Source organism: Phragmites australis, chromosome 10 (assembly GCF_958298935.1).
Source record: "Phragmites australis chromosome 10, lpPhrAust1.1, whole genome shotgun sequence".
In the NCBI taxonomy this organism is placed as follows: domain Eukaryota; kingdom Viridiplantae; phylum Streptophyta; class Magnoliopsida; order Poales; family Poaceae; genus Phragmites; species Phragmites australis.
This window is the reverse complement of record NC_084930.1, coordinates 8,190,980-8,216,949: the sequence shown is the minus strand read 5'-3', so window position 1 is coordinate 8,216,949 and position 25,970 is coordinate 8,190,980. Positions and strand designations below refer to the sequence as shown.

At 44.5% G+C, this 25,970-nt stretch overlaps 2 protein-coding genes and 1 pseudogene across 3 annotated transcripts; 2 read left to right on the top strand and 1 right to left on the bottom strand.

The window, feature by feature from the left end:
• Positions 1–1,128: 1,128 nt before the first annotated feature.
• LOC133883439 (phosphatidylcholine:diacylglycerol cholinephosphotransferase 1-like) lies at positions 1,129–3,438 on the top strand. The gene is made up of 2 exons (XM_062322771.1): positions 1,129–1,647; positions 2,816–3,438. The coding sequence occupies exons 1-2, from the start codon at positions 1,240–1,242 to the stop codon at positions 3,293–3,295; spliced, it is 888 nt and encodes a 295-aa protein (XP_062178755.1). The 5' UTR covers positions 1,129–1,239; the 3' UTR covers positions 3,296–3,438.
• A 239-nt stretch (positions 3,439–3,677) lies between these two features.
• On the bottom strand, positions 3,678–9,905 carry LOC133883438 (phosphatidylinositol/phosphatidylcholine transfer protein SFH9-like). 2 transcript variants are annotated; one of them, XM_062322769.1, is made up of 11 exons: positions 9,661–9,905; positions 9,473–9,501; positions 6,390–6,473; positions 6,237–6,290; positions 6,050–6,127; positions 5,502–5,555; positions 5,183–5,242; positions 5,002–5,097; positions 4,622–4,723; positions 4,473–4,553; positions 3,678–4,307 (listed from the first exon to the last, which is right to left on the bottom strand). In XM_062322769.1, the coding sequence occupies exons 1-11, from the start codon at positions 9,716–9,718 to the stop codon at positions 4,014–4,016; spliced, it is 990 nt and encodes a 329-aa protein (XP_062178753.1). In that variant the 5' UTR covers positions 9,719–9,905; the 3' UTR covers positions 3,678–4,013. The 2 variants fall into 2 exon arrangements, with proteins under 2 accessions (XP_062178753.1, XP_062178754.1); XM_062322770.1 differs by lacking the exon at positions 9,661–9,905 and adding an exon at positions 7,462–7,838 and having other exon boundaries at positions 9,473–9,489.
• A 4,297-nt stretch (positions 9,906–14,202) lies between these two features.
• Positions 14,203–24,754, top strand: LOC133930067 (ABC transporter G family member 26-like; annotated as a pseudogene).
• Positions 24,755–25,970: the final 1,216 nt, after the last annotated feature.

Sequence of the window (25,970 nt, the reverse complement as noted above, 5' to 3'; positions counted from 1 at the left end):
TCTTCCGTTGGTGTCCTAACCGACGGGGCTCGCCGGTTCTCCGTCTCCTGCACCGGCGACGAACGCGGTGTCGCGGCGCGGGCCACCGGTTTGGCGCGCATGAACGGAGGCGGTTGGAAGTGGGCGAGCCCAACCTGCTAGCGCGTGGTCTCGTGAGTGCCGTGGCTGTTTGGTTTCCCCTTGCCAGTCTACGTTTTTCCAACCATTTTCACACCACGCGTCGGCGTCGCTCAAGAACGCGCGGTCGGCCGTGAAGATATGCTCGAGCACTTTCGCTTTGATCTCCTGGAAGATCATCGCGTCACCTATGTTCCACACATGGAAATCAAATCCTTTCGTGCTCCAAAATCGTATCAGAATCTGCGCTTCACTTGTTTTTAGCACAGGCCTGTTAAACACAGGTAGAGAGAGGATCATACAGATTGCGCACTGAGCCTGCATTTTCAGACGCCGCATTGATTACTGCTCTCATAAACGTCTCTAGGTGCAGCTCTCCCATCATACGCGACGCAAACCCCACCCATGCATTAAACTCAGCCACGCTAACGTGACTACATGCACATCTAAATATATTTAGTGACCAAAATATATATCCACGCTATGTGAATTTATAGCTTCAAAACATCTGTTAGACGCACCCATATAAGTGCATATCAGGGGTAACCTAGATCCTCTCATGTGTATAAACCTAAGAAGATATAGGTTTGGTTGTTAGGACTTCACATGCAGTCTTGTATCTGTTCGTGCATAAATACGCTCAGATATAGGATGTGGAGCTACCTACAATCCACCTTCACTCAGATGCAAGATGGGTGGATGCAGCCGGTCGATGCCTAGCCTACTAGTCAGAGGTAGTGAATCGTCTAGTGTAGTTTCAAATTCAACCTTCCAAACGTAAACTCAAATTCAACCTACATCCATATATCAATTAGCCAAACACTTTTAAAAAAAATACAATTCCTCAATCTACTTCCCCTAAAAATTACAATTCTTTTTAAAAATATATACAACAGCTCTATGAGACACAGTACATTGAACTAAACACACCCTAAAAAGATTAAACTGCGCCGCGCTCTTGGACCTCGTGATCTCCACGCCGACCCATACTCGCTATAAAAAAACGCCCCGAAATCCACGCGATTTTCGGCATCGCGCACGAGAGAGACCGAGGCCACCGACCCGCCGCGCCAAGTGCCAACCCAACCCGACCGACGCCACCCCCACCCACGACGCGCATATATGCCGCCGCCGAGCCTGACCACGGGGCGCGACCCTGCCGCCGCCGTGGGCACCGTCGCCACGCGCCGGCGCAAGGAAGAGACCAAGGTCCACCCGGAAGCGGCGGCGGCGCCAGCCAGGGCGACCGGCGCGTGCGACGAGGCCGATAGGAAGATGGGCGCGGCGGCGGAGAAGGTGGGGGAGTGGAGGAGGCCCGAGTGGCGCTCGGCGGTTGGGGTGCTGCGGCGGCACCCGGCGCCGGCGCTGTTCGGCTGCGGGCTGCTGCTCTTCATGGCCGTCGAGTACAGCATCCCCATGGTCAAGCCCGACGCGCCGCCGCTCGACCTCGGGTTCCTCGCCACCAAGGGGATGCACGCCGCCGTAGCCGCGCGGCCCTGGCTCAACTCGCTCCTCGCCGCGCTCAACACGGTTAGTACTACTACATTCTAACTTCTCACCAGGCACCACCACCTGCCTAGGGCCCTAGGTTCGATGCGCCTCCTGCTCCTCGCCTGCTCTGGCTGCGCAGTGTAACTTCCATCAACTTCCTTTTACCACAACATGCCCTTTCAATGGAGTAATTCTAGTACTTCTGCTAACTTTGGGAACCTGACCATACACTCCTGGCAAAATGTCCACGTCCTGAAATCATCCTTTTTGTTCTTCAAAATTACCTCTAGGAATTTTATATAAACAATCTGACACCTCTTGTATGGTCAGTACCGGGGATTTCAATTTCGTTTTACAATTTTTCTTGTTCACGCACACGAAATTTCGGTTATTTTTCGTCATCTTCCTCTTCCGTACTGTGGTATGAAAAAAAATTCTAAAATTAAATATTTTGTTCTCTTTCGAAACTACCAAATTCATTAAATTGTGCTAAAATTTCGGCGAAATTTTAATCCTGATACTTTAGATTTTGCGCTGTTCCACCTTTCATGCTGTTGCAGAACCACTAGAACTAGAAGTAGCGTCGTATCATTGTGTAGAATGCCAAAGCACATAATTTTACTACACGAGCACATATACTAATCTTGGTGAGGAAAAGAATTCACCTTGTTCTTTGTTTTTAAATTCTGAATTCAGACTAGTTCTTGTGACGGGTGAACCTTTGGAAGTTGGAACTCTCCACTCCTGGTGAGGAAAGCAAAGCTGGCAGCCTTGACTTCATCTATATCTATCGATGTATCAGCATCCCCGCCAAAAAAAAAAGGAAGAAGAGAAAGAAGAAAGCATCGCTGCATCGGCTCGCACTTGCCAGTGATTACGTACTAGCAGTACTCCTAGATTAGACTTTGCCCTGACATATTTTGTCTGCACCTACCTGCAAGTTGCACCGGACAGGCCGAGGGAAGAGCAAGAAACGGCTGGTGCTGATTCCTTCACCACCACCAGTCCGTCACCACCAAATGAAACCCAAATTTAATCTTTTTCCCGATAAGAACATACGATATAATCGTGGCATGGCGTGTTCATGGATGGATTTCCTGATAAGATCCCGTATCTTGTTGGTGACCACCCTGGTCCCCTTGGTTCACGGAATCAAGGCAGAACGCGACGTGGCAAGAGACTGACAGCCACCGCTCACGTGGTGCAGGTCTTCGTCGCGATGCAGGCAGCCTACATCCTGTGGGCCATCCTCGTCGAGCAGCGGCCGCGCGCCGCCGTCGCCGCGCTCATGATGTTCACCTGCCGGGGCCTGCTCGGCTGCGCCACGCAGCTCCCGCTCCCCGAGGAGTTCCTGGGGTCCGGGATGGACTTCCCCGTGGGCAACGTCTCCTTCTTCCTCTTCTTCTCGGGCCACGTCGCGGGTGCGGTGATCGCGGCCGCCGACATGCGCCGCGAGGGGCGCCTGGCGCTGGCGCGGCTCTACGACATGCTCAACGTGATTCAGGGGGTCAGGCTGCTCGCGTGCAGGGGGCACTACACCATCGACCTGGCCGTCGGCGTCGGCGCGGGGATCCTCTTCGACACGCTCGCCGGCTGGTACTTCGACGGAAAGAACGTCGTCGACGGCGGTGTGCCGGAGACGCACTGCCGCAGCTGCCAGTGCCACAAGGCTCTCCTCTCACGGTAGCTTATTGATAGGCCCCCAAGTGCCAACCATCAACGGCCAATTGGGCATTAATATTCATGTCATTTTTTAAATATTTTTGTGGAGTCATTTTTATGTAAGAGAACTCAAATGCTACTTACGGATATGTAATTGTACAAATTGTCTATCACATGAACTTTTGCGATGCAAGTATCATAAGTTCCAAGCAGAGGACCAAATACAATCAGCACATGAACTAAGGCCGACTCCAGGAGAGTGGGTATCCGCCAGCAGCGTCACTGCTCGAAGAGGCCAGTACTCGAAGAGGCCAGTATAGGAGATACTATAGAGTATGCTATAATAGTGTTATATAGGATGGATTTTTAAAGTATTTATTGAAGATAGCCTAAGCTAGTAAAAGATGGCAATGCCAAAATGCATCATTATTTTCTGATTGAATACCACACTTCTCTGAAGATGATTTGAGAATGCAGGTGACAGGATTATTTCTCACAGCAACATGTGACCACACATTGCAAGTTTACAACAGGTGGACAGGTGGTTACGTCTATCAAGCATACAGTAACATTCTCTTGCCTCGGTCCTGCATCATGGAACTGCAAGATTTTCCTATATAAATATCACCTATGAGGAAGCAACAATAGGGTTGGCCAAGCAAATATAGAACCATTAGTTTGATCAGAAGAGGCCAGCGTCCAGCGACGTCAAGGTAAATCAGGCTGGCCTTATTGTACGAGCGCTATTCTTTATTGACGCCATTGGCAGACCCGTTCTGCTCACCGAGCTTGTGGAACTCGGCCTCAATGGCCTCCACAATCTTAGCGTCTTCCGGGTCTTGCTCCGGAATGTTCGCATGCAGAGAGCCCTGCTTGATGAGCTCCTGGTTCAGTGCTTGCTCCTGGATGAAACGGTAGAGGTCTTGGTGGAACGGGTGGTCAAGTGAGAAGCAATCATCGGCATCGCTTGATAAATGTTTAGATGAGCCCGAGCCCTCCCGTTGACAAAAATGGGGAAGGGAAGAATAGTCCATGATCTGCATTGTTCCAGAATTGCAGGTGCTTATCGTATTGTGATCATCAATGCGAAAATGCTCGAGAGTTACTCTAATCAAGTTGCATGCAGTTCTGATACTCGTATTTGACTTTGTTGACAAATTATACTATTTGGAAACGAAAATGGTACTAACAAGCAATCTTACCTTTAGAAGCTCATCTCTCCCACAACCACTCAAAACATGAACTTTCTTTCTTGTTCTCTCTTGCAACAGAGGCTTCACAACCTAAAATTAAATGAATGTTAGTGGATCTTAATAACAAAAAATAACTAGTAAAATCTTATGCAGCATACCTTCCAACATGCAGAATATATATATGGAGCATTTACTATATAATAGGTCTCAGTCTTTTCAGGGTAATTCAGATCATCAACAGTAGATATTGCAGTCACAATCTGCAATCCATCAATATCAAGTCAATAGCAGCATCAAAATGGATAGCGTGCACACTATGAAGGTTTTGTACATAATATTGACCTATGTAAATAGGGCATTATTATCACAGTCTCCTCTGGACATTATAAACATATGCATGCGGGCTTATTTATACAGTATATTGAGCTATTTAAATAGGCATATACCCACCCCTGTCAGCTCTGGGCGTTGTGAACATCAATTTGCATGCTTATACCCTGGAGAAATGGATACACTACCAGGCCATTGCAGGTCGTACCTTCATTTGGTTCAGTGCTGACAATTTCAGACCAGTCATATCAAGAACCTTTATACATGTGCTAATAGGCCTCCCAAACTTCCTCATCATCGTAGGCTAGATGAAACATAAGTGAGCAAATACAAGTGTTAAGAAAGCTCATAAAAATGATCTAATTGTATGCACCATTAATTTTACTCACCAAAATAATACGATCACGATACTCATTGATCTGAATGTGAGATTGCACATAATAGTTGACCTGAAAAGGCGATACTTTATATCTTATTGCACATAAAGTAAGAGACATAAATTTAATCTTCATAAACTGCACAAATATTGCTTGATCTCCAATACACATCGATGCAATCTGACAAAAGCCATTAAACTCATAAGAAGTAACTTCGTTTATATTGCAAGTTGGTATTGCAAGATTATTTACTTGATCTTTGATTGACATGGATGCAATGACAAAAGCTATTGAAAGTTCGAAACTCTTAAGAAGTATCTGAGGTAATTACCGAAGCTTTGTCATATGTGCTCAGTCCAACACCAACAGCAAATACAGGGATGCCCTGGAAAAGGAGAAGGGAAGAGGAGTATTACACAACTTTGTTAAGCTTATCTATAATAACAATTACAGACTGGACGTGAAGACTTTTATGGCATAGAGACCCAAGGGCTCATTGGTAAAGCACAAAAGATGGAAATGTCAGGTGCAAAACTCATGAACTTGGCCTGCATCTACCATCTGGTCTATGATGTTGCACCAGTACATAATAGTGGACATCAGTTTGGCAGAATCGAAAGATAACAGTATTTCTCATATCTTACAATTTCAGCAGGAATAGTAAAGTGTTATGCAAGCATACAGAAAAGGACCACATTTGTACATACTACTAAATAATACTACTGCACAGTTCATAAAAACTTTTCTTCTGAAAATGAATTATAAGAGACACTGTCCTTTTTCAGTGTATGTCTTATTATATCCATCACAAGAAATGTGTCCACGAATGGAAACTTTAAGCATGCATGAATAAAGATAACTTGCTTAAGACAGCTGTACCTCTTTGGAGTATCCCGATAATCCAACTAGCTGTGTTTCACGTATTGATCTATACAAATCCGCTGGGATAATAGGTTTCTGCAATTGTCCAGCGCAAGCAGATGATCACAATAAGAAAGTCTAAAGAAGTGCAGAACTGTCCTAATGCTATAGTCAGAAGCCAAGCTTGGTCCAGGAGACTACTTACCTCCAGTATACTATCTATTTCATTTTGTATCCTCCAATTCAAAGAATCTACAAGCTAGCAAAAGAAATTTTCCTCAAGTAGTGAAACAATCCATGAAATATTTACATTAGAATTCGTCAATATGAAAAGGAAAATTGCAGTGTTAACAATTACCATCTTATGAGCCTTATTCACATGCCACTCTCTAGCTTTAAGGAAGCGCACTAATGTCTCTGTTGGATAGTCCTGGTGCACATTCTGAAAAAGAAGGGAAAAGCTCGAGAGCTCAAAGACAATTTCCTTTTCCTTATGATAATAAAAAATCTACTTTACAACATCTAAGAAAAAAAAATCTTTAATTTTTTGAAAGAACTGTAGATGCACCAAGTAGGACTCGTGTTCCTTCCGAAATGGTATTGCTGAAATTAACTTCAAAACAGATTCTTGTCTTTAATAATTTTAGTGCCTTAAGCATTTCTTCGTGCTTTTTTAAATTGGCCAAGAGCTCTGACATTCAGTAAAGAAGGAGATGGGCACCCAAGCTGGTCCTTGGACTAAAACCAGCGAGGCAGGGAGGTTCTAAAGACCCCACCAACAGGAAGCTGGCTTGGCAAGTATATTAGAAACAACTTTGCAAGTAAGACAGGTAGAATCAGATACTAGTACAACCTTACATGAAAGTTTTTCAAATATAGCCGACTTAAGTGCTGCGTATAAGCTTTTCATATGTTCCACTTTATCATGTTTTCCACCCTAGAATATTAGCTCTTAAAAGTAAAGTTTTATTAACGACAAAGGAATCAATGTTCTTTTCTCATACTAGGCACGCTGAAGTATACTACACATGGTGTGTTGTGGCACGATAAGTACATATGGATCCTACTGTTCTAGAAAGAGTCAAGTTAGTTTAGGCAAGCTATCTAGTTGTTATGGGCATGAGATAAGTTGGATTTGATTAGGAGATAGAGTTTGATTAGTTTCCAATTCAGTTAGAGATAAATTAGGTAGTTAGGATTTGGAGTTGGATTTGGATTGTAATTTCCCCTCTCTATATAAAGGGGTAGCTGCACATCATTGGAAGCAAGCAAGAAGAATTCAGCAAAAGGTTTTTGCCCAGATGCTTAGATCAAAGCCTCTTCTCAGCAGGAGAAGCCCAACGATTAGAGGGTGATCTACCATTGGTATCGATAAGAGCCTCGAGTCTACGGAGAAGTCCGGGATTAGAGGGCAATCTGCCCTATCCTACCACTTATATCCACTTGTTCCTCTCGTCACTATAATATTTGGTATTAGAGCCATCGATCCTGCACCCACACCGTTGCTTCCCTGCCAAGCCACAGCCGCTGCCTTGTCCCTTTGCTGCCCACCCTCTGTCAATTTTGCCAAAAAAAAAAGAAAAAAATCGCTGCCACCATCTCCTGCAGTCCTGCTGCACCACGTTGCTGCCGCCACCCTCCTGCTGCACCACGCTGCCACCATCAACCTGCTGCACCATGCCGCCGCCGCCGCTCTCCTGCTGCACCATGCCACCACCATCAACATGTTGAACCACGCCGCCATTCATCAACATGAGGTCTTCACCAAGGATGACAGCCATGGCCACCACCATAGTTCGAGGACGAGCTGTCTTTGGCGAGCGGTGTAATGTTATGGAAAGAGTCAAGTTAGTTTAGGAAAGTTATCCAGTTGTTATGGGCAGGAAATAAGTTGGATTTGATTAGGAGATAAAGTTTGATTAGTTTTTAATTCAGCTAGAGATAAATTAGGTAAGTTAGGATCTGGATTGTAATTTCACCTTTCTATATAAAGGGGCAGTCGCGCATCATTGGAAGCAAGCAAGAATAATTCAACAAAGGGTTTTTGCCCATAACAACTAGATAACTTGCATAAACTAACTTGACTCTTTCCATAACACCTACACACACTCCCAGTGTTCAAGAAGATAAAAAAAAGGAATTCAGAAACATTTTAAGCAATTAAAATGGAATATAGTAATTATGTCAAAGGGGAATACGCCTCGAGTTTATTCTAGTTTGTATATGGTTTGAGAAACTGGATGACAAATTGACTGTCCAATTCTAACTAACCTTTTTGGTTCAAGGACTAGGATGAATTGGTCTATCACCAGCTCATCCCTAACAAGCACAAGCCTAGTAGAAGAATAAGGAATGGGACCATCCCACGAAAACCATGGGATGATCCAGTAACTGATCAATCTGTCCTACGATGAGGTAATCCCTCAACCAACCTCCTGTGGAAAACTTATCTACCTATCCATTTTTAAGGAAAACAGTCGTTCCTTTCCACTGATACTTTGCTTGCCTCATGATATTGAGGCAATAATTCAGCTGCAAGTAGCACTGTCATTTTGATTCTCACTCCACTAGCCAAGAGATTCTGCTGGGAATAATTTGGCATCTCCTACTCAGCACACAGCGCATGCTTAAAGCTGACCTTTAGAGAGCAATTCATTGACTAAAACATTTTCTTGCGAATTAACTGGTAAAATGGTAAAAAAATCAATCCGTAAGTGCCGGGTGCATATGATGCCAACCAGCATGTGTCTCCAAACAGAGATCACCAGTCACAAGTGTCTAGTGCCCTTATATTAACAAGTACAGAGCAAAATGTGGAACCATGCCATAATAATTGGCAACAACCAGAACACAATATCGTTAACAAACAACCAAACAAAACCACTAAGGAATACATTATTACCAACAGATCAGGAGGTTCGAGGGACCGAATATCTCACCGTCCACTAGTTGACCTAGTGGAGTTGAGAATTAGGATCAAAATATTCCTCGACACCATCCATTGTGGAAAGCAACACAGCTTTCACCTCTCACTGCCCGTTGTCAAAATACTCAAAATTACCCCAGAAATCTCAAATGTGTGGTCTAGATCAAACAAGAAAATATCATCTTTCATCCAGTCAACTATCCCCCGATTTTCACCACTGAAAATTTATCCACGCCTAATTTAAAGGTATTAACTAGTTGCGACAAACAATAGCTGAGATAGTAACATGAGTGCTCTAACTCAAATTAAGAGTACCCAGTAAATAGCAAATCTGACTTGGCTCATCTAAATCAGATTAATTCTTTAAACAGCTGAACTGAACTAAGCAATGGCCTGCCTGATCCAACTGCAAGCAATAAAATACCAAACTAAGCAGAAAAGACCTTTCACAGAAGAAACAAGATTTCCAGATAACGAGGAAAACCAAGATTAAAAAGAGGCGCTTAGATCCATACCTGAAATGTCCGCTTCAGCGGCGCCTCGACTGCAAGAATCCAAACCAAAGAAAACACATTAGCAAGAATGGTACCCACTCAGGAAAATCGAAGGAGAAATCACAAAGCCGAGCAATCCCGCCCTCCTGAAAGCCGGAACAAGGTTCAAGCTTTACAGTCCCCGCACGCTAAGGGAGCATCACGCGCACCTTGGTCCAGCAGGCGGGTGAGCTGCTCAACGGCGTCGTCGCAGGCGGCGTCTGCCATTGCGTCTGCTGGCGATCCGGAGCTCGGGCCGCTAGTAGGGAGTGAGGAGGCGGGCGCGGCTGATTGATTCGACGGGTTTGGCGCGGATTTAGGAGGGTGGTCTAGGGAGAGAGATTCGCGGGGGCAGGAGAGAGAGGGGAGGATGTCTCCGAGTCGTGGAGTTCTTGTTCGGTTGGTCGTTTTGTCGACTTTAGTACACGTCAGCAGTTAGGGTGTAAAATGGATATTAGATATTTGTATTTTTCGATATTCGTATTTGATTAAATATAAATATGGTAAAAAATATATATCTAATTGATAGAGTGATACAGGTATAGATACATCTGAATTCGAATTCGTTTCTCCGATATGATTATTGATATATCTGAATTTATTTCCTAGAAATAGATATGGATATAGATAATATATGTATTTGAATATGCAGAAATCCTTCTATAAAATATAAATGTGAGTAACATAAATTTTTATTCTTTTCTTTTATTCTCTTACTGTAACATGTATATTGTAGCGATAAATTTGACACTTTTATCTCTCATACAATGATCCAAAATTATCTAAAATCACGATATGCCTTACGATGTGACGATGTGTGTGTGGTTAGAGGGATATCTCTGGATGAGAGATGTCCATCTAATTTTTTAAAATGTTTGGTTGTAGAGCAAGCTAAATGTAATGGCCATCTATAGGAAATATTTTTCTCAGATGCTAGATGAGTCTATTCGCCAAAAACTACTGGACGGAGTCATCCATATTTTGGATAAGCATTGTCCCTACTTATGCGGTATATTCTGATTGATTAGAATAAATATATATTTTTTGTTAGCATGCTTTTAAATAATATTATTTTCTAAATTGTTTATATTGTATCATTGTATTCATTGTAATTAAATCAACAAAGAAAGATCTCATATAATTATATTTTGATGAAAAGCTAATATATGACAAACGAGTCCTACAAAATTTCTGACTTACCCATCCAAATTATATCCGTTCAACCAAACAAGAAATTAGATCGCTATATCCATGCTACCAAATAAGATATTGGATCGTCCCATGCAACAAAACATGGATGATCATATCTCATCCAATCTTATCCTCTAACCAAACACAACCTTAATGTAGAGGATCAATAAAAAAATGAAGTTTATTATATTGAATTGTCTTCATGCTCGTGTCAAATAAATTTGTTATTGTGTAATTTGATGTTAAAGCTATATGATATTCGCATATAACTTAATCTAGTATGTATTTGGATGCGGACAATCCAATTCGCATTCGCATTTAAGGATATTTAGATTTGTATTTATATTTGTATTAAAATATAAATAGTAATATGAAAAGTGGATTATTCGATTTATATCTAATCCGTTTCCACCCATATCAGTAGTCTCATAGGTCATTTTATACAATACCACATATGATTTTAGGTGATGTGAAGGAAAGAGAGAGAGGTGAGAAAAGAGGTCGCTAGTTTCGCGAAGCAATGGTTTCATAAACTAAATTTTAGGACTATGAAATTACTCCCGCACATTATACGAATTGCCATTGCTATACAACTCACAACATTCATTTTTTCTATACAATTATGGGGTTGTGGAATTACTATAAAACAACTGAAAATACAACCCATTGTAGGAGTTGTCCGTTAAATAATATCAAGATTACGTGTCAATACATGAGACGGCCTATTAGATGATACTAATATACTTGCCCTTATAATAGTGGAGTGTGGAGGGCTGTTGATGCAAAAAGGCCATTGCTTAGTGTTTTCGTTTGCTACTATTTCATTAAAAAAAAGATTATCATATTCTTAACTTTTGGTGTGATTTGGCTTATTCTTTAAAAAAAAAAGATTATCATATTCTTAACTTTTGGTGTGAGGGCCTCGTTTGCAACACAAGAATTCTATGTTTTCCTTCTAAAAACGTGGAAGATATTGTATGTCCCGCAGGGACTTTATTAGAATATGCGCTCATCGAGTGCAACACTAGGCTCACTCTATTATGTTGTAAGAAAAAATCTATAGCAGGTGCTACTGCTATGGATTTTTTAATCTGATGGGTTAGGTAGAGGCCATCTTCCAAATTTTGGAAATTTAAGTTAAGACTACTGGGTTTGGGTCGTGCTGGGCCAAGCAAAGGTCATTTACATGAGTAATCAAAGTATGCGACAAGAATCTGTTCGAGTCCATTTTTAACATTTCAGCGAAGATGCCCTCCAAATGCAAAGCTGACAACTTGAGGGTAGGTCACTCCCAAAGTATGAGTACACATCTAAATTCCATGTGCTGCACACTGTAGTCATATATATAGGTCCACGAGCACATCTGCTGCACATGTATTCAGATCCTCGCTCCATCTTGATCATGCTATGGAATATTAGATGGAGTATGATCGGAGCAACGCCTACTTCAAAACATTCTTTAATTTTGGTGGTCTTTTTACAAGTTGCCAAAAAAGGATTGCTCAGGCAGTCAGGTTTGATCATAAGCCTCCGTGTAAATTTATAGAGAACTAACCTCCAGAGTCCGCAATGAAAACTTTCGTTTGTTTTTAAAAACTAATCCGATATTCATCGATCGAGTGTTTCCCTACTGTAGACCTGTGCAACACGCTGCTTTTGTTATAGTTCAATATTGATTCTAAATAATTTATTTTGTTGCAGTGATTGCAGCTACACGTACAAGGGGTAAAAATCAGACACTAAATTCATGGGAGATTTCGAGCAAAAGGGTTTTAGAAGAGGGGGGAATAGAGAAAAATGATTACATGTGCAATCAAATTTTAGAAGAGCCGAGAGAATATTGCCCCAAAGAATTCGAGATCTAAAAGCATATATGGGCTAGCTGCCAACGAAAGACACAAGGGCTCCTAGTTCGTAGCAAAAGGACAAGCACAACTCGAAAGCTACAGTTATGCGTAACAAACAGGCTCGACTCGACATGGTGCCTCCATCGTCGTGGATTCATCTCTGAAGAGTGAAGACGGCAAGGATCGTTGAAGACTCGGGTGAAGAGCGAGACTGCTTTGCATCGCCGAGCATGCAGAGGCCCAGCTCGTGCGTGCCGCGGTTGCGCGGCGAGGAGGAGCAGTAGCTGTACAGGTCGTTCTCCTCCGGCTTATCATGATGAGAATTCGGAGTTGCCGTGAGGAAGAAAGCTCCAGTACAGACTTTCGGCCGGAGAATCGGTGTGACATACGCTTTCGGGCCGAGATGCGTAATCCAATGCAAAAAAGCTAGTTTGCACTAATTGGTGGCCCATAGTGCTGAAACGCTACTATATGTGCTTTCTGTGTGCTTATCCTTTCTACTGTAACTGAACAAGTTCAAGGATCAAGGCCCAGCCCTTGTTCTATGCGGAGCAGGTTTACCAGTTGATCAGGCAAGATATAACAATGCTACAACGAACTAGCAGCGGAAGAAGAAACTTGGGAGAATTAGACCTTGCTGACATCTCTAGTAGCTAACAAATGTAAGTACGCCTGGCGCGATGTCTAGGCAAACTGTGTTCTTCATCCTTACTTCAATGAAAAGGCAGAACACCTGCCATGGTTACTTCAAAAAAAAAAGAGAGACAGACAGACAGACAAAGACAAAAAAAAAAAAAAAAAAAAAATCTGCCTACGTTTCTCTTTGTGTGCTCAGGTGCGAAGAGTAAACTGTATCGGAGGTACAACAGCTTGCACGATGAATGCAATTTACTGTCTTGCTATTTTCCTTTTTATTGACAATTCATTGGACATATGGTAGCTAACCATCTCTCAAAGAGTTGTTAGTGTAACTAACTCTGCATATCTTGTAAGTGGCCGGTGAATCAGTAATACTTGTAAATATTGCAACTTGTAATTATAATCTGACTGACTTGTAAGCATTTGCTTGTAAGTAATCACCTTGTAAGCACACAATAATAACTCTGTAACTATGTTGAAAATGATTTGTGTGTACAGTTTAAGCATGGATTTTTCAATCTTAGTGTAGTTTTCCTTTACTTTCCAAACACGCAACGCATTACGCAAACACATAACTGGATCTTTTTCGATCCTTGAGAGGTAACATTTTAATTTTGGTGCCTCCACGTGGGATTGAAGGTACCGCTATCTCATTGGAATGTGTAATTTTGCAGTAATCAGTGGCCCCTCTCGAAAACCATAAAAAAAGTCAACTAAGATACTTCACATAGAAAAGTACTATCCAAACATGTCATTCTTATCCTAGATGCAATGTAACAGATAATATTGGTAGTTGTTATCCTCTGGAGTAGAAGGTTCTCACCCTAATTCCCAAAACCTCTTAGAAAGGCTGTGGGTCACCAAGCAAGGTTAAAAGAACTGAACCATATATAAAACAACAAAGTAGGCATGCTCTTGGTTGCTAGTAGTTGCCCATGCTCATGTGTCTAATTTCCTACTACTTCTTTAAAAGAAGAGATGCGCTACATGCCCCGCTTTCTTTCTGAAACAACTTTCTCTCTCTAGGGCCGAGGAATGGAGATCAGCAATGAGGAGAGAATGGAGATGCCCATTGTGGAGCACCATCTCACCCCTTTCTCTCATGGCAATGGCGACACAAGTGTGGAGGCTGACATGAAGGAGGATCATCTTGTCAAAAACACCACTTGGCCATGGGAGCGCTCGATCTACACTAACCTTGCGATTACTCTGATAGAGAGAAATTCAATACACGCCAAGATTTTGTACCACAAAGAAAGTGTTTTTTTTGTTTTTTTATTGCGAATATAAAGGAACAAGCCTACAGCTAAGGCTCCGAGTCTCTCTCCCCACGATTCGTACGCGACGTGCCATCCCACGACGCAAACCGTGCGAGAGAGCTGGAGCCACTACCATGACCAGGAGTCACGACCACGACCACACGGGAGCCGGAGTCACGACCACGACTGATGTGAACGAGCATGTCTCAGTCCTTATTCCTATCTGCAAGACTTGAACATGTAAACATGATCTCATGCGTACAACAGAACAAAAAACCGACTTATGCACGAGTTTATGTAACATTTCACCCCTAAACATGTACATCTACTGGATTAAAAACATGCCTATCCTATCGCGCAGCTCCTCGAACTTGACTTGACCCAAGGGCTTCGTCAGAATATCGATGAGCTACTCAACTGTGCTGATTGACTCGACCTCAACTTGCCCATTGTCCACGCACTAGTGAATTTAATGATACTGCCTGAGATCAATATGTTTACTGTGCTCGTGGAAGACCGGGTTTTTGCTGAGGGTGATAGCTAACTGGTTGTCAATCTTCAGGATGAATGGTTCGGGATCTTCATTTTTCAGTTCGCCAAGAAGTGACCCAAGCCAAATGCCTTGGCAAGCCACCGTCGCTGCTGTAATGTACTTGTCTTCGTAGGAGGAGAGGGTGACCACATTTTGTTTTTGTGACTGCCAGCTAATAGGACTGCTTCCCAAGAAGAAGAGCACACCACTTGTGGTCTTGTGTGTGTCCACATCGTCGGTGAGGTCCTTGTTAGAGTATCCAACCAGCTTGGCCTCTGACGCCTTCCTTGTGTAGAGGCACCCAAAGTGCAGTGTTCCCGCGATGTAACACGTGATCTTCTTCACTGCAGCGAGGTGTTAGGTGGCTGGGTTCTCCATGAACCGACTCACGTACCCCATCAAGTAGGAGATGTCAGGACTAATGTGGAAAGAGGCAGCGGAGACTGCCAACGATGCTGTGGTAGGCCGTGGCGTCAGTTAGAGGCTCCAAGCTCACCTGGCTTAGCTTGCAGCATGGCTCCATGGGCACACAAGTTAGAGTGCAGCCCTCCATCCCTACCTTGCTGAGAATCTTTTTTGCATATGCAGTTTGGCACAATGTGATCCCCTTCGAGTTTTGCTCCACCTCATGCCAGGATAGAACTAATACATTCAAGATCGCTCATCTTAAATTCCCGTATCATCTCCTGCTTGAACTTCTCGATCTCACTGGGTACGGAGCTAGTGATGATGAGATCATCAACATAGACTCCCACCAGCAGCCTCGAGAGTTCTGTGTCGTGTGTGTACATGGCATGCTCTGTCTCGCTGCGTCGAAAGCCAACTGACAGCAGGTAGCTATCGAGCTTATCATTCCATGCCCGTGGTGCTTGGTGGAGCCCGTACAATGCCTGCTCCAATTGGAGCATCTTGTCCTCGTGTCCCTCTACTGGGAAGCTAGGCGGCTGGTTCATGAACACCATCTCCTCCAATTGCTCATTGAGGAACATATATTTCATGTCCATGTGATGGACACTCCACTCCACGTGCATAGCCATGGCGATGAGGACACAAACTGATTCGAGGTGAGCCATCAGCACAAAAACCTCGTCAAAGTCCACCCCTACCACTGGACATAGACTTTGGCAACAAGGGGGGCTTTGTACTTTATGACAATACCCTACGCATACTTCTTCACCTTGCAGACCCACTTGAGTCCGATAGGACAATGACCAGTGGGAAGGTCAACAAGGCGCCTGGTGTGGTTGTCTTCCACCGACTCCATTTCCTCCATCATTGCTCAATGTCAGCAGGCATGCTGCCCGGCTTTAGTGAACGAAGTTGGTTCTTCAGCGGCAGCGAGGTGTAGTTCATCGATGCCGACTAGCATAGCACCACCGATATTCACATTTTGCATCAAGCAGAATGAGGGAGTCACTCTTTGACCTCATCATCATCCAGTTGTGCTATGGTCTCAGTGGAAGGGGAGACAAGATCCACCCTCCCACAGGTGGCCATAGGTGCACTCTCATGCGCTGGTGTCTGCATGTGTTTTGTTCGCAACATTGTGTGCACTGCTCCCATGCTCATGTGTTCCTCGGCGACATTGGCAACCTCCAGCACATCAAGTACCTGGTATTCAATAGTGAACGAATCACTGGACCCATTCATACTTGATCGCTGCTCGTGCTCCAGTCCAACTTGGCCACCTCATCGAACACGATGTCGCTGGTGACATGGACGTGGTCACCGTTGGGGTTGTAGCATCGGTAGGCTTTGGTGCCTGGTTCGTACCCGACAAACACCATCACCTTGCTTTTTTCTTTGAGTTTCTTCAGATGGGGCCTCATGTCCTTCACATGCGCCACACACCCGAAGGTTTGAAGGAAGTGCACAGCCGGTGCCACTCCGTGCCAGGCTTGATACAGCGCCATGCCCATCAAGCTCTTCATGGGGGAACGATTGAGGATGAAGACAGTTGTTGTCATTGCCTTGCCCCAAATTCATCGGGGATCTCCTTGGACTTCATCATGCTTCGTGCCATGCTCTATGATGCCATTTTGCTGTGGTGAGTACAATGCTGTGAGGTGGCGGTTCACACCATGGTTCACGACAGAGGTGAACTCCCCTCTGCAATCAGTGCAGAGGGTGCGCAGCTTGCGCCTGATCTCTGTCTCCATCTCGGCCTTGAACCTCTTGATGGAGTCTGCTGCCTTGCTCTTGGCCGTAAGCAGCCAAACCCACATGTACCTGCTATGATCATCCACCAACAGGAATAAGTGATTCCGGCCACCATGGGTTATAGGTGAGATGGGGCCGCACAGATCTCCCTGGACAAGATCAATCAGTCTCATGGCTCGGTAGTTCGCCGCACCAAGGAAGGAGGTGCGTCGCTGCTTGCCGATAAGACACCCGTCGCAGAGCTGATCAATGTGGTTGATCATTGGGAGGCCAAAAACCATGTCGTCCCTAGCCAGTTTGCGTAGCGCCTAAAAATTGAGGTGCCTAAACCGCGCATGCTAGCGCCATGCCTCATTGAAAGGACAATGATGTCTCCTAGAGGGGGGGGGTGAATAGGCGTTTTACAAAAATTCGTCCCATTTTACCGTTGGCTTAAACTTGCAGCAGAATATAAATTAACGGATTTTTCACAAGTGAAAAACCTAAATATGCTAGACTCAACTAGTGCACAATCAATTTAAATAAGTGTGGAAATTACAATCCTAAGTTGACAAAAATTACTCTAATCTAGCGAGAGATATGCAATAAAACTTAAATTGAAAAGGCTGAAAACACTGTTTATATGCCTGAAATTACTGTTCATCCGGATACTCCGGTGAAGACCGGAGTCTCAGGGTTGTACAGGTCCGGAATCTCCGGTAAAGTCCGGATTCTCTAGATTCTGTACAGAACTGAGCTCGAAACTGGATATAAATGATGGATAGAGAGTTCTAACTCAAACCAAGTGATATCGTGTGTTTCCGGAGATGATTCCAAGTAGATTCATGGAGAACCTACACTCAAATAGACACAAACAAGTAGATCGAGCAATATGCATAAAGATTTGAACAAGAACTCAAAAGTAAGGAAACAAGAGAGGAGACACAAGATTTGTTTCCCGAAGTTCGGATTCACCACCGTGAATCTTACGTCTCCGTTGAAGAAGCTCTAACGAGCCGGGTCTCTTTCAACCTTTTTCCTTGGTCCACTCTTGATTTCTTCCCTTGAGGAGGCGAAATCAAGCCCTTCACAAACTTCCGCGGCAACCCACAACCTTTGGTGCTCGTCGGCGACGCCTAACCGCCTAGGAGGCTTCACCTCCAAGAGTAACAAACACGACGATAAACTTCTTGCCGAGAACTCAAGTGCTCAAGATTGGATTTTAGCTCACTTGCACTCAATCTTCCAATCTCTCAACCCAACTCACTTTTCTTCTCAAATCACACACTAGAATGGAGTGGGAGAGGTTCTTTTGGCCCTAAAAATGTGTTCTTTCGTGCCCCTTGCAGCAGCCCTAAAGGATGGAGTGAGTGGGGTATAAATAGCCCACTTCAAACAACTAGCCGTTACTGTTCTAACACACCTACCCTGGAGTATCAGGTGAACACCGGAGTATCCGGTCTCAATTCCAAAAATAGCGTCAGAACGGTCACAGAACGTGTCAGAACTAACCGTTATGCTCTTTTCTGGACTTTACCGGAGTATCCGGCCTACACCGGAGTCTCCGGTCGGCACTTAACATAGAAAACAGCCCCGGAGACTTCCCAGAGTCTCCGGCCACTCTAGGTACCGGAGTATCCGACTTCACCGGAGTCTCCGGCCACTCCAGTTACCGGAGAATCCGGTCTTCACCGGAGTCTCCGAGTACAGCACAGCTGACCTCCGAAAAACGGTGATAACTTTTGATCCCGGAGTCCGATTTCGATGATTTTGGACTCTATAGAAAGCTTATTCAGAGGGCTACACATCCCAACTGAATTCATGACCTAAAACACATGGGATAAAACTAGGAACACTCTAAAACCCATTTTAGACACTTCCACACTTTCCGCTCCGGACTCTTAACAACAAACTCTCACTTTGTGTTTGGTTGGGAACTCTTGAGCACTGAGACACGACAATTAGCTCACGTTGCATCCCTCTTAATAGTGCGGTATACCTAGACTCAATTTCAAAGATAAAACACATTTGAACCAATTTGAGCCTTTTGAATACTTTCAAGTACCGCTTCTTACTTTCAAATCTTTGAGGGTTACCAACTTCCATAAAATCTTCACTCCATCTATTCTTGATTCTCATGTGATTGATGCGAATCACTCATAGCTTCTCATGGCCTTGCACGGTCCATTGGCGCAAAGCTTCACTCGCTCTTCACCATCGTCTTGGTCCTTCGGCGCCAAGCCATTTGCTTGCCCTTCACCACCGGATGGTCCATCGCAGCCGAGTCTTGCTTGCCCTTCACCGTCTTGCCATAGAAAACCATTTTGTATTCGACATCTTCAGATAATTCACTTTTTCATATATGGAGTCCACTTTTGTTCTTCACTCTTGGCATATGTGATTTCAATTCAACTTATGCCTTTTTATGGATCCTAACCCCAACTCACTCTCAATCACAAAGCACATGGGTTAGTTTATAAAACTAAATTAACAATTTATACCTTTAGTCACTTAGTCTCCACAAGTGACTTAGCCTTCATGCTTATTGTCATTCCTCAAGCTTCTTCTTCTTTTTATGAGCATCACCAAGAGCTCATTTATCTAGATGCATATTTCTCCTCCATGCATCACATCCGAGCATCACCTAGAGCTCATTCATCTTGATGTACTTTCAATCTTCCCATTCACCTAAAGTTTATGCATGTCTCTTCTCCATGCATCACCTATTGAACAACCTACTAACAATCTCAACAACATTGTTAGTCCATAGGTATTGTCATTAATTACTAAAACCACACATAGGGGCTAGATGCACTTTCACTCATTGTCACGGCGCGCTGTCAGGCACATCAATTGCGCCAATCAAGTCATAACACATACAAACGGTTAATGTTGCGCTTGACCTTGGCTAGGAAGTGTCGCTGGCGATCGCGAATGCGAAGGATGCAATCATCGATGATGACCAGACACCCGTTCTCATTGAGCTGGCCCAAGCTTATGCTGTCGTTACGCATCTATGGTATGAATTAGACATCGATCAAGGCTCGATGCTCGCCACCATGACTTGTGAGCACCATGGTACCGCAGCCGAGGATGTTGACCACGGAGCTGTCTCCAAACTTGATGTTGCCGGTGATGCTCGTGTCTAGCTCGACGAAGTTGTCGTGGCGCCCCATCATGTGGTTGCTAGCGCCCGAGTCAAGGTATCACGCCTCATTGTGATGGTTGCCGTCGTTCCCGAGTAGAGCCTTGACACGCGGTTCATCGATGGAGATAGTGCGGTTGTTAGTCGGCGTAGGCTCGGCGATGGTGCATGACTGCAACATAAGGAGCGTGGGTTTGTCGCCATCCTCCTTGGTGAGGTGCGCTTCATTAACGCTCTTTTGTTGACTAAATCTTTGGCCCAATGACCATGCTTTCCGTAGTTCCTGCACTTGTCCCGACCATAGTCACACGCACCTTCCTTGCCATCTGCCTTCTTGCATGGTTTCTTGCCACCCTGACGGTCACTCGGCTTGCCCTTCTAACAACCGGATGAGCCTTCACCTTCTTGGCGTAGCTTGAGCCTCACGAGCCACTCCTCCTCCATGAGCAGCAGTTTCCCACTGGCATCCATGGTGGGAGTGGGATTGAGGCGATCTTCAACCACCTTCAAATGTCCGGAGACCTCCTCCATGATCAGCTCCGGAGACCTCCTCCATGATCAGTTGTCCCAGATCAAGCAGTGTCTCAATGGACAGTGCAATTTGGTTGAATTTTTGTGGTACCACCCGCAAGAACTTCTCGATGACCTTTTGTTCATCAATGGGGTCACTGAGGGTGCTCAGGTGGTTGATGAGGCTAGTAAGCTAGCGCATGGCGAAGTCCTCAACAAGAAAGGTCTTCACCGTGTCCCAAGCTTCGTTGGTGGTGCGCTTCACGGTGAGCATAGATAGAATCTCGACCAGTACAACGTGTAGGATTGCCTCTAGCATCATGTAGTCCTATTGGAACTCGATGTCACCCGTGTCGATGGCATCCCAAAGGCTGCGTGCCTGGAGCATTACCTTCATCATAAGAGCCCAATCGTCATAGTTGGTTCGTGTTAGCATCGGGTAGTTCACCGCTCCGCCGATCTCTTTCACCATCTAGTGCACCACCAGCTCCCGGTTGCCATCATCACGGTGCCGGGGTCGATGCATGGGAGGTGATAGAGAGCGAGTACTTCTTCGCCGTGGAGGCATTCGCAATGCTTCACCGCGCACCAGAGCCAGCATGGCCAAGACCCTCAACACAAGCTTTGGATACCCATTGTCAAAAACACCACTCGCCCACAGGAGTGTTCGATCTACACTAACCTTCCGATTACTCTGATAGAGAGGAATTCAATACACGCCAAGATTTTGTGCCGCAAAGCATTGCAGCGTTTTCTATTTTTGATTGCGAATATAAAGGAGCAAACCTACGGCTAAGGCTCCGAGTCTCTCTCCCCATGATCTGTACATGACGTGCCATCCCATGACGCAAACCGTGCGAGAGAGCCAGAGCCACTACCACGACTAGGAGTCATGACCATGACCACATGGGAATTGGAGTCATGACCACGACTAGGAGTCACGACCACGACCTGGACCAATGTGAATAAGTACGTCTCAGTCCTTATTCCTATCCGCAAGGCTTGCACATGTAAACACGATCTCATGCATGCGACAGAACAAAAAATTGACTTATGCACGAGTTTATCTAACACATCTGTCACCAACAAAATATGGCCCTCCTCCAATATTCTTTAAGGTGTCTCTTTTAATTTGTCTTCTTCTTTTTGTTTCTTTTAGGTTATGTACACGTGTGCAAAGTATTTTTTTCTACGAGGAAAATATGAATTATGTTCGCCTTGGATTATCTTGGTGTTTCCCCCAAATATGTGCATATTTAGTGCAACTGGACAATTGGTACTACAAGTTTTAAGAAAAAATGTTCTTCCTAAAAAATGACGTGAGTAAAAATACTTGAACTCAATTAACCATTATGATGGTTTCTGGCCAATATAATTCAAAAGGACCTGATTTGTTGTCTTGATTATATGTGTATCTGATAAAATTTACCCTTTTCACTTGTAAGAGTCTGGCTCTGGCTTCAATTTCTCCCTAGAGAACTAGGAAAAAGGTGACAAAAACTAAGGAAGGTGCTTGTTAGTTGGATGCCAATTTGCATGACTCATTGCTCCAACAGTTTGTTAGCTAATTGCTACTAGTAAGTGTAAGATAAACTTGCATGAAATTTCTTTATGGCATGTAACGTAGCCCATCAAAAAAGAAAATGATACTTCAGATGGCGAAAAAACTCGCTTATTTCGTTCGCGAAAAATGCAGTTTGAGAATGTGGAATACAAGGTGAAGCTCACTTCCAATAACCCGACCATCTCCAACTATATTCTCTTCATTTCGTTCCCTTCCCGATTCCCTTCCTCATTCTCATTCTCTTTATTTCCTCTTATCTTCAATAGCTTCAGGGGAATCGCGAAGGGAAAGGAGAGAGAATTCCGTCCTGGAGGGAATGACCCTGAAAATATCTTCATAACGGAAACCGTGAAGAAAAACCGTTGAAGTGTTGAAGAGAACAAAAATCCTGTCATAAAGGGATTCTGAACCCTAAAGAAAAACCGTTGAAGATGATCCAACTACAAGAATAGCCTTTGCATCCCACATGAGGATGGATCAGGGCAGCAGCTGCAAGCACAGCCTCAAGGGCATAGGAGGTAGTATGGACCCCGGCGAGATCCTGGCTCTGATGGGCCCTCCTGGCAGTGCCAAGACCACCCTGCTGAAGATCCTGGGAGGCAGGCTTAGTGGTGGCATCAAGGATCAGATAACCTACAATGACACTCCCTACAGCCCTTGCCTCAAAAGGAGGTAACTGTCCAAATAAGAAATTTTACTGTCAAGTTTCTTCAGGGGTTAGTATACTAATTACTGTAATCCAGAGCTTGTGAATAGTTATGGTACTACTCAAAAGAATGGAAAATAGTAACTTTTGTCAAGTTAATTTTTTAATTGCATGCCAAAAATGTTGTAGTTACACTGTTGTGCTGCTAAAAATTAGAAGGAAAAGATGAATCCGTTGCTTCTCTTTGTGTTAATTATTTATCTACCGCACGATTGGATTTGTGACTCAGGACGACGTCCTCTTCCCTCAGCTGACGGTGGAGGAGACCCTCGTGTTCGCCGCGTTCTTGAGGCTCCCCGCTCTCATGTCCAAGCAGCAGAAGCGCGACATGGTTGATAACCGAGCTGAATCTTGAAAAGCAGGTTTCAATTACAATTAAAACACATGTAATTGGAAGTTTCTCTTTAATTTAAGCAAAACACAAATTTCTGGTGCATCCAGCAATCTTACTGATCTTTGCACGCTGATCGAATGAGTTGTAATGGATCATGTAAGTGTCAGCACACCAAGATTGGGAGGGGGGGGGGGGCGTTTGTGAGGGGAGTTTCAGGAGGTGAGAGGAAGAGGACCAGCATCGGGTATAAGATCCTCGTCGATCCCTCTCTGCTGCTGCTCGACGAGCCCACCTCCGGCCTTGACTCGACGTCGGCGAGCAAGCTCATACTCATCCTCCAGCGCCTCGCCAAGGTAGCAGGCCAGCAGCACGTTTCGTTTGCGCGCAAAGCCGCCGCCGATCGACGACGACGATGTTCTTGTCTTCTTGACGCGCATTTTTTCGCTTGATCGCGTTGCAGACGAGGCGGACGATCATCACGACGATCCACCAGCCGTCGAGCCGGATGTTCCACATGTTCGACAAGCTGCTGCTCATCTCCGAGGGCCACGCCATCTACCACGGCAAGGCTCGGGACTGCATGCACCACTTCTCCTCACTGGAGTTCGTGCCGGAGATCCCCATGAACCCGGCCGAGTTCCTGCTGGACCCAAACACCAGCAACCTCGACGACGACATCAGCGTCCCCGAGGCGCTGCGCGGCTCGCCGCCGGACCCCCAAGAGTTCAGGTCCCAGGTCATCAAGCACCTGCGGCTGAATTACAAGACCGCCGCCGGCAGCGAGGCTGCCGGCGCGGGGAGGAGGGCGCCATCGGAGAAGCTGCGGCTGACGGTGCTGGCGCGGAAGGACCGGCCGAGCATCGGGTGGTTCCAGCAGTTCGCGGTGCTGTCCTGGCGCACGTTCCGGGAGCGCGCCGCGGACTACCTCGACAAGATGCGCCTCGCGCAGGCCGTCGGCGTCGCGCTGCTGCTCGGCCTCCTCTGGTGGAAGCCGCAGACGGGCAACGAGGCCCAACTCCGGGACCAGGTGGGGCTCATCTTCTACATCTGCATCTTCTGGACGTCGCTGTTCCGGTCGGTCTACGTGTTCCCCTTCGAGAAGCTGAACCTGGTGAAGGAGCGCAAGGTGGACATGTACCAGCTGAGCGCCTACTACGCCAGCAGCGCGCTCCGCGACGCCGTGCCGCACTTGTACTGGTGCTCTTCATGGCCAACCTTCGGAGGACCGTGCCCTGCTTCTGCCTCACGCTGCTCGCCACGCTCCTCATCGCATTCACCAGCCAGGGGACTGGGGAGCTGCTCGGCGCCACCATCCTCAGTGTCAAGAGGGCTGAGGGAATTTATTATTTTTTTAAGAAAAAGAAAGCTTTATTAACTTTTCTAATTATAATAAGATGATACAATATATAAGAGTTCACAATCGACTTTTGTATTTAAATGTAACCAAACTAATGAAACAAACAAAGGAGAAACACCACTAAATCAAGAGAGAACATGTATTCGAAAGTCAATTATGGTGATGAAGCTTTCAAGCGAAAATTAGATTGCCATTCAAATCGGATATAGAGCTTTCTGACCACTCGCTCCAAATATGCACATCTAAGTGTAATAAAATGTCATTGTTCCTATCGTTGCATCATCGACTATGTTTGGAGCCAATGTGTATAAGAAAAAAAATCCTGCAAATGAGTAGAATATTTTCTTTTATTAAAGTCAATGTCATTCCTGTATAACCATAGCGACCAATAAAAGAAGGCCACCACCATCATGATATTATCTTTCAAATTTTTACTAAGACCATAAAGTCAATTTACAAACATATTTAGTACACTTCGTGGTTGGTATAAATTTGAGACCACCTAAACTATAAACCATGCTGAACGAGCGAAGTGACAATAAAAAAAGTGATGCTTAATCATTTTCAGTTTGTGACAAAAATAACACTTTTGATTACTTGTCATTGTCTTTTAATAAAGTTATCCTTTGTTAGTAGAATGCCTTTGTGTGAGTACAAAAGGTAGATATTAATTTTTAGTGGTAGTTTTAGTTTCTACATATGTTTGAAGTGAATAAGCTAATCTATGAATGAGGGTTTTATAGAGTGAGTTGATAGAGAACTTTTCTGATTGCTTTAAGTTTTATTGAAACTTATCTCGTTAATCAGTCAAGTTAATATCGATAAGACGTGAAAACAGATAATTCCACGCTAACACTGAGTATTAGTTCTTTAGCGGCAAATTTCTCAACCAATTGTCTTCCTAAAATCTGATTTTAAACCATCTTTAATATTAAAAGTGCCATATTGGATTATCTGTGATCTCATTAACTAAGTGGGAAAAGAGAGATCGTCCCAGACTTCTTGCACCTCCTCCACACTAGTGTTTACTGTGTTATTTCCACAAGATTCATTTTTATTGATTTTATTGTTTAATTTTATTTCTTTGGTTGAACTCTATCGCTATCAACAACCATATGTTCGATTGCATCGAGTGAGACTTCAATTTTCTTATGTTGTTACCCACCGAGATACCTAGTAGTGTTTAGGTTGTGAGATCAGATAAGATGGAGCAGATCTATCCTCTTTTTTGAGTTATTTGAATGAAGAGCAGCGGGG